Source organism: Buceros rhinoceros, unplaced genomic scaffold (assembly GCF_000710305.1).
Source record: "Buceros rhinoceros silvestris isolate BGI_N320 unplaced genomic scaffold, ASM71030v1 scaffold12244, whole genome shotgun sequence".
In the NCBI taxonomy this organism is placed as follows: Eukaryota; Metazoa; Chordata; class Aves; order Bucerotiformes; family Bucerotidae; genus Buceros; species Buceros rhinoceros.
Window position 1 is genome coordinate 30810 of NW_010407710.1, and position 9459 is coordinate 40268.

The 9459-nt window shown below is 40.3% G+C and overlaps 1 protein-coding gene across 1 annotated transcript in view; it reads right to left on the bottom strand.

The window, feature by feature from the left end:
* KIF24 (kinesin family member 24) overlaps positions 1–9026 on the bottom strand; it is a 23985-nt gene extending 14959 nt beyond the window's left edge. The window contains exons 1-4 of the mRNA XM_010134597.1: positions 8416–9026; positions 5065–5254; positions 3134–3231; positions 847–1062 (exon numbers count right to left, since the gene is read on the bottom strand). Of these exons, the coding sequence (XP_010132899.1) occupies positions 847–1062; positions 3134–3231; positions 5065–5254; positions 8416–9026 (1115 nt within the window). The remainder of the gene's footprint in view (positions 1–846; positions 1063–3133; positions 3232–5064; positions 5255–8415) is intronic.
* Between the last annotated feature and the right edge of the window lie 433 nt (positions 9027–9459).

Here is a 9459-nt window from a genome sequence, read left to right on the forward strand (position 1 = left end):
CTCTTTCTTCCTTAGTAAATTGACTCCTTACATAGCAGATTACACTACCTGCTCCTTAAAGACTGCTGAGGAGAAAGGGAACACACATGCACAGAAACAGGTGCTTCCTTTGTGAACAGATACTCACTTCCCCAGGCAGAAAACCTCCCTCTTGAGCCCTCCAGTGTGCTCTAAGGATAGTGCTCTTAAGGCTGCTAAACACCTCCAGATGACAGGTGATGTTTCTTCAAGATCATTTTGACAAGATTTCAGTGCTGAGATCTTAACTGACTGTTACTTAGAGATTTCAGTCCACAGTGACTTTATTTTATACAAGTATGTACTGAGTTGTCCTGATTTTCATTCTGGGTGGAGCTCCTGTAGGAACGTACACACACCTAAATGACTCCGGGGCTGAGGTGCTACTACTGAAGGTGATGGCAGCAAGCCCTGCAGAGGTTTGTTCCCGTTGAGTGACAGGGCTTCTGGGTAAAGGTGCTCAGGTGAGCAAACTCTGCAGTGTCAAGCATGGCAAGTGGGAGATCAACAGAATCTTCACAGACTAGAATGGCAAGAGCCAAAGCCCCACTGGCACAGCAGGAGGGACAGCCAGAGGTTATACTCACTGCAGGGCAGTTGGACTAAATGACCTTTAAAGGTCTCTTCCAACACAAACCGTTCTGATTCTACAGTTATGTTTGAGCAGGCAAAAACAGGGACTCCACAATGGTTGGCATAAGAACTGGCCACAAGAAGGCTCTTTCTCTACCTTAAATATAATTGCATGAAACAGTTACACATTTATAAACAGTAACCAACTGATTCATAACCATAGGTTTATAGTAAAACATATTTTTATTTAAATACCTCTTCCTTCCATTTAGCAGGTCATAAAGCTGTCCACAGTATATCTCATAAAAACTGACGGAAACAAGGAGATCTTTCCTTGCCGGTGAGGCTTCCAGGTGTCTAAAGATGTCCTGGGCAGCCAAGGCGTAGAGTCCTGGGTTCCGGTGAGTACCTATCATAGTGTAAGTCTTGCCAGCACCCGTTTGCCCGTATGCAAAGCAGGTTGCGTTGCCTCTGTGAAAATAACTTATATTTTTAGTGTCACATCTGATTCATTTGTATATATTAAAAGAGATTCTGCAATGTCCATATCTATCTATAGTGGCCTCTTAGCAAGGAGGGTTGATTTGATATCTGATCCTGTAAACTGCAAAACACTTAACAGTGATTCCTGAGGGTGTCCTATGGAGGTCTGGCGTGTCACAGAGTGCTGGCTCTCTTCCCTTCTTCCAGATGCCAAAAACACATTTAAGGAAACTTGTAATTCATTATTATTCTTCCAGCTGTTTAGATGCTGCAGAAGTATCCTAGGATTATTAATGGAAATCCTACTGATTATGAATTACAGAGAAAAATAACTGTGACATGAGATGAAAACCAGCCACAAGTCAGGTTCTGTACTAACACATGTTGTACTTGACGAAAATTAACACCCGCCCAGCACCGTGGTTTACTGAGCAAGGTTACTTTGGCTCAGGCTGCAGCCCTGCACACAAAGTCAATCTAAAGAGTTGTTGCTCAGGGGAAGGTCTTGCTCTTCCTTTCCTCTGCTCCCAGCTGCGTGACCTACCCACTAACCCATCCCTGCCTGTCCTAGCTCTGATCTTACTGCACTGAAACAGCGGAAAGATTTCCACTTTCTGCTGTTTCCTTCAAAGAGGATCACAAAATATGCCCAAAGTGGCTTCATGTAACTTCTGGAGATGTGTCTAGAGGGGGTAAGGAAGGGGATCACCCCCTTTCAGTGGCAGAGCACTGTTTGTCTTACTCCAGCTAGTGAAACCATCGCCTTGGGTTATTCCAGCTTGCTCCAGTTTTGCCATCATCTTCTTAAGGTTATAATGGCAATGCACATAAAATTCCAAGGAGGTCTCAGGATATGACTCCACTGCCCTTTAAGCCCATCTAAGTTGAGGTTACTCCCTACTTCTCCTTCCCCATCCTACGCTTATGCAAGCACTGAACCCAGAATTATCATGTGAACAGATTCAGGGAACTGAATCAGCCGAAAAAACCAAATAGTACAGGACAAATTTTTTCTTGTCCCCTACCTTAAAAAAGGACTTTTTAGCTGGTTCAGTACCTTGGCAGAGAAATGGGTAAACACGTATGGCTGCAATAAGCACAATGAACAATGTCTTGCCAGCGTAGATTGCAGAATAGCTCACCATAGGGGCAGACTAGACCAACGCCAGTGAAGAGGACAGATGATGCCAGTGAAGCAGGAGGGACAGAAAAGTTAGGGAAAGTTCAGAAAAACCAGTTGCACCTCTTCTGGCGGTATTACAGAATTAGCTGTAATGTGAATTGTGTCTTTAATGATCAAGACACAGCAAGCTACAAGCCTCATTCTCCTCCTTCACTTTCCTTTTCTCAAGAGCATGACACTTGCTGCCTTTGCTGATGATACTCGGAGATTTTTGGTAAAAGAATGCTCCATTTTTTAAATTTTCAGCATGAATACATAATTCTTTCCTTCGAAAACTCTAAAATGTAATTATATTCAATCTTGTTACTTTGCATGAAAACAAGATCACTCAAGTAATGCCACCATCAATTTCCTATTAATCACAAAGAATGTAATTATGATTAAACCTCTAAGCAATTATAAATCAATAAAATAAGAAACTCCACAAGATTATTAATAATTTCTATTGCCTTGCCACTGTAGAAATATGTGCAAAAATATCTCACAACAGTCTCCTGAAAGAGGTAATATTATTCTTCTACAGATGCATGTGCTGTACTACACAGAAGCCTTTGTTAGAGTGGAGATTAGGCTTCAGAAATCCTGGCATGATTTTTTTTTTTCATTCTGCACTGACCATGGTGTCTCTTTGTTGCACCTGAGGTCAAATTTTAAGTTCCTCTGTGATTTAGATTGCTCACCAGACATGAAGAATATTTTCCCTGATTTATTTTGTCAAAATTGCAATAAAAGACGTTCTAAAAGGGGGAAGGTATGTGGCAAAGGTGAAAAGAAGTGTTTTTCAAAAGATGAAAAGTGCAAAGGAAAATTAAAGCAGTATATGAAATTGGAAAACAACAAACCAAATAATAACAAATGTAAGCACCGATGCCCTACCCGTTAAAAATATGCTGAATGAGAGGGTGAGCTGTCTTCATATACACATCCTGATTGGTACATGACTCCCCAAAGACTTCATCAAAATAAAAAACATGCTGAAAAATAAAGATGATTTTTACATGAAAATGAATATGTTTCACTTCCCCTTCACCCACATTCAAAGGTAAAGTTAAATAACAGAATTCTTTCCAGTTACTTCATATGGCATTGGAAAAGGTATGAAGTGATCCAGCACATTTACCACGCAGCATGATATATGCAGGAACACATCATTACGACTTATCAAGCAACTGAGGGTAGGGAAAAAAATAATAAGGGGAAGAAAAGATGCCAGCTCATGATTCTGAAACAGAACATGCCGCAGCCTTCTGACAAGGAAAAAAAAAGGCTAATTAAATAAAACCTATTCTTCAAATGAATGAGCCTGCACATGTACAGTAAGACTGTAACAGTAGAAAGAACTCAGAGTCACCTCTTGACTCCCTCAAAATTAGTCCTCAGCTGTGATTAATTGACTGTGTTCTGCAGACTTAATTTTTGTGACAGAGAAGTCAGAACCTATTCCCAAGCAAAGCTGGATTTTATTATTTGAGAAGGGTTTAAGAAAACCCAAATCTTCACACACTCCAGATCCAGCCCAAAGCAGCATGGTCTCTGTAAACACTGCAACCAAGCTCATTATGGGCTCCTTCTAGGTTAAGAATAGTGTTTGTAGGGACAGTGATAAATACCACATTTTCTGAAGAGCCTCCATGGTCTGGTGTCTAACATTGCACTCTTAATAAATTCACCACAGTGTAAATTAAGGTGGTAGATCTCTAGGACCAGAAATCATTTCAACGGTACACAAACCAACCATGCAGCACACAGTCAGATTAAACCAGGAGTCTCAGCAGATACCCTTGCTCAAAGGGCAGGCGTGCTCTGTGACGGGCCTCGAGTGTCAGTTCCCCCAGCCGTGGCGCTGGAATATGCCCCATGCCTCCCTCTGTACCCCTTGCTGTCCTTTCTGTAGGAACCAGAGATGGAGGCAGGGCTAGCAGCCAGACCTGGAAACACAGAAGTTCTCCTGGATCCTATAGAAAAGTGGCAGCCTTTGCCATGCCATACTTTTGTCTGGACTATGTTGACTGATACCAAGATTTTGTTTCTACTAACAAACCAAAATAAATCAGTGGTTATTTCAGCACTTAGATAGGATGGCAATAAGCACCACGTAAATGCAAAATCTAGGTAGTCGGAGGGAGTGCTGTGGAGTTGCTGCATGTGTAGCACTGTAAAAGGTGGTACATGAACCAGGCCCAGGAGAGTTGCAAACTGTATTTTCACTGGATACTCCAAACAGTTGTTCCTAGGACCCAGACTGTAAAAATAACTCCCAGCAGAGTGAGAATGCCTGACTGCTCTCTAGAAATCAGCTCTGTTCCTGGTGCTGTCAGTCAAAAGTGAGAATTCAAGCCATGACAGCACAAGGTATTCGGGATTAAGAAACAAAGACCAAAAGGGAACTTAATTTTCAAAAGCATTTGAGAACAAAGGAAGGGAAGGGGGTGTGTGTGTGGTTCACTGAACACAGTGCTGAAATAGTGGAAAGGGAACTCCTCACTGAAGTACCCTGGAAAGCTATCAGCAGACTCCGCAGCAGGCAATTCTTCTGCAGCAACATGTAGCAGAGGGTTTTATCTCGCCATGTGCAAAGAAAGGGGCATGCTTTTGAGGTTTAAAATTCTGGACGCAGGTTTTATGCCACAAAACAATTCAAATACAGTTATGCTAAGCTCTCAGAAGAGTCCACCGCCTATTTCACTCCAAGAAATGCACATGGCCCTTCTCTGTTTCCCCTCATGGAAACTCCAAACACAATTTTCCTTATCCCATCCGTGCAAGTGACTGGCCCATAAACAAAACGTTCAAGTGGAGCATGTTACCTGTAAAATATATTGGGTGAGATCAACCGCCTCCTTCTTCTCATGAAGAAGCAGAGTTTCTTTATCTTTCACTGTGATAATATTAACCTCCCCACGCCGCTCCTCTCTCGGGCATAAAGGACGTTTTCGGACACACACTCTGATTTTTTCACTCTCTGTCCATGGAGTCTCTTTCTCAGAAGTACTGGATCTGCATCAATAGCATAGGTTTACATTTTTAAAATGAGGTTATCGTGAACCTGGAATATGCATAAGGTTTATCAGATAAATGTTTCTGTCTTGAACGGCTTTTCAAAAATCACAAAACCATGTCTCATTGTTACATGGTGAATTTTCTGCTGTTTTTTTCCTAAATAGACTGATGCCTTTTGTTCACTTCTGTTAAAAGAATAGTTGTATTTATACAGCTACATTCCTCAACTTGTTGCTGGGTATTTTCAGTTGTCCACAAATATGATTGAAGTTGGCATAATATGCCAACTTAACTTAATCAAATTTAATCTTGCTGAAATTATTTGCAGTCGTGATTAGTCAATTAATAATGTACAGATAAAAGTATGACAGATATTGAAAAGGAGAAGGTTATATATAACTGCTTTTCCTCTTATACTGACTTTCATTCTCCCTATTACAGGCTGTCAGGCAGATTACAAGTTAATGACTGAAAGTGGGAAACCAGACAGTATAACCATCTCCCTATTCAGCTCAAACAAAAATTGATCTTGTCATTGTCTCCCCTTTAGTCTTTTTTCATAAAAGATTATGTGGTTTCAGACCACAGGCAAAGTTGTGCTCTTGTGTTTTGTCCAGCCTACTTTAGCTCCCTCCCAGACACCTTAGAAACACGGGGTCATTCCATTAACCTGCTGTGTAAAGCATTTTGTGCTGCAGCATACCAAAAATGCTTGAATTCAACCAAAATGTATTCATCCCACCTTTATTTTTTCAAGCTGTCTTCAGCCAAATGAGTAATAATTTTCAGCATGGATTTGAATGTCAATTTGTGAGAAAAAAAATAATTTTAATCAAGCCTCAACTTGCCCAAAAGTAGTGTTTCTGCCATTCTGTCCAAATGTCTTCCCAAAATTTCTTAATGAAAACTGACATATAGTAGTTGTCTAATAAATTAAATCCAAACCCACTAGTTACTCAATATCCCATGACAACTACAAACATGTAGTGTCATTGCTGTTGTGCTGTGTGATTCCTCAGAAGCATACAAGATGCATATATAAGTCTCAAGATGAAGTCTTCAAAGACTACACATGAGTAATCCTGACTTGTAACTGTAGTCCCTTTAATTTTAGTACAGCTTTCCCATGCAGATCAGGATTGGACCCTGCATTTAGATGGAAAATTCTTTCCCCTGAAAAGAAAGGCAATGATACTTGAAATAAGATGCTTCATAGGCTAGTGTAAGCTTATGGATATCACTAGGCACCAAATGTCATCCAACAAATGACTAGAGGCTCTGAAGTTTAATTCTCATGTCAGAGGCTGGATGTGGTGACCTACAGAAAGAGCCTGTTGTATTCTAAGAGCTTGAAGGAGGAAGGACTGATTTAGAGAAAGGAAAAACTGAAGACTTGGAGGGTCTGCTTATGAGAAAAAAAGTCATAAATTCTTTCTAATACAAAGGCACAAACAGTTTAATATATTTTGTATGGGAATAGAACACCTTTAATTCTGTAAGTTGAACCTTTAGATTAGATTTTCTATTAACCTTTCTTAAATAAAAATTGTATTTATAGCAAAAAAATATTTTTTATTACTAGATTAGACAATAGGTCAAAGGATCAGTAATGACCTGTTTGCTACTGTCAAAATCAAGCCATTTGCTGTGGGCAAGTGCAAAATACATTTAAAGATATTAAAAGAGCTCTTAATCTTCCTGCCATCTGAAATCATGCCAGTGTTTTCCCTTATTTCTCACAGAATAGACACAGCTTTCGCTGTGGTCAAATCACAAGGTGATATGGGAATGGATGGTTCGGTGAAGGAGTTAGGCACTTGCAAAACAGGAATCACAAACCCAAGTGCCACCAGACTGTCCCAAGCCTGGAATGCACAACATGCACTCCACGGTCAAAACAGGAGAAAGAGAAACTCAGGCATGTCAGCAGGAGGACACAGAAAGCCCACAAGGTGAACTGTAATGCTAGGCACAGAAGAATGTGCTCAGTAAAAAAAAGAGAAGAACGAGGAAAGAAAGGGAGAACAATGGAGATAGATGGTTCTATTGCAGCATTAAAAATCTTGAAGTCCTCCAGCTGAGCCATTAGGTTATATTTTATCATTTTTTACTTGTCAGTACTATGAATCCTGCCCTTTTAGTGGCACCTTGGCTCCATGTCTAGACGACACAGAGAATGCACTCAGATGCCAGTATATATAGGAGGTTAGTGTACTTCTCTGGAAAGTGGGAATGATTCTTTTTTTTTTTCCAGCAAAAGGGAGCTATAAACATTTGTCTTGCATTTCAGAGTTTAAGTGCTCTAAGTACTATGCAACCCTAATACTTTTCCTCTGTGGCAGGAGCATCTGTCCCTCCAGGCTACATGCATATTCAATGGGAGTTGTAACTGACACCCCCACTCCATATACCAAATATTTCCCCACAGCTTTCCCAGACCAGACCAAGCCCCAACCTCATACAGCCTCCTGTCTCCAGCGCATTTTAAAACAAAACTGCCACAACTGCCTAGCCCTGATGCTGGTAGAACATGTGCAGCTGAATCAGAAAAAAAGTATTTTGTGCTTTAAAAATGTTGCCAGGGTAGATTTAACAATGGGTCAAGCTAACCATAGCCCCTCTGTTACCAAACACCGGGAAAAGTATGAAAGGGACAGATCAAGATGCAAGGCATCCCTCTCACCACGACACCTATATCCCATCCCAGTTATTCTGTTTCTTTTTAAAGCTCCAGTTCAGAAATTTTATAAGCAAATACAGCCATCACATCGTGTATCCTTTTTTCTGGGAAAAACTTGCCAAACTTACCAATAGATAATGCCATATTTTAGAAAAAGTATGTTTTGCAAGATACTCTTATGGAAAGTAAAGAGAAAGAAAGATTGGCCAAAACACCAAGGAAACAAAGCCTTATATCCTGAAAGATATAAGATAACCTTGGTGAGTAGAAGCCGGTGAAATTCAGCTGGTTCCTTCTACCAGACTTGGAGAGTCGCAAGCGCCCATTAATACCTCTCTTCTCTATAAGATTTTGCGTTGTTCTGTAGTGGTAGGATTGCTTACTTGGAAGTGATGAAGACAGATTCTCCTCCATCAGAAAGAAAGATTTAATCATGATTAATTTGAAACACAGCAAAATAAAGGCAACTGATTATTACCTGATAGAGGAATGAGGTAGTCCATAATTATACCCTGAACTATGAGTTATTCTTTGTATGATAGGAGCATCAGAATCCCCCAGGAGAGGAGCAATGTCATCAGAAACTGTTGGACAGCTCAGGTCCTTTTTTGTGCATATTCCAGGAGTATTGAGGTCTTTTCTTGTTAATCTGATCAGCTCTGAATCATGTGGTTGAATATGTCCCAACATTTCTCCTACACTGCTCTTCTCTTTGGCACTGAAATCAGATGAACCACATGATTCAGATTCAGAGTCTTTAACTATCCCATCATTTTCTTTGAAGGAGGACTCAAAATGCAGCTGTCTACAGGGACCTGATCTGGTCACCTGAGGCTGAATGAAAAGCCCACTAGGTTGAAAGTCTTGCTTGCTTAAGTCTGTATTGTCTTCCTCTTGCATAATTTTGATTATTCTGATGAGCTGAAAGAGTCGTTTGCGGTCATTCATGTCATGGACCCCCAGTTTAGTATAATCTTTCATGGAAACTTTGGCAAGCTCATCAATCTTCTGAAGACCGCAGGCAGCAAAATGGGGATAGTATTTTTCAAGTTCTGCCTCATAAAGGCATTCATAAAGGCATGATGCCATTTTCAAGTTAAAGTCTACAAGAAATCAAACAAAAGAAATATTAGAATCATAGGAAACCTCACATCTGACAAAATCACTAATGAAGAAATTACACATCTCCTGATGACATCACCTGCAGTTAGGCTAGAAGCTTGTTTAACTCCAAGTTTACAACATGCTAGTCTGTGAATCAATACAGAATATAGCAATAACAACAATAAACTAAACATGAAACAAATATTTTTTCTTTGAAACTCTATTTTAAAATAATAGACAACACACAATAACGTGTAGGAAATGCACAAGGCAGTGCTACTTACTGTGCAGAGTTCCTACACGCCTGGTGTCTACTTGATGAGTGCCGCAGCTACTGAAACCCTGTCCTCAAGCTACAGAATGTAAAATGCCTAATTTTAGACACTCAATTTAATATCAGGGCATGTGGTCTAATGCG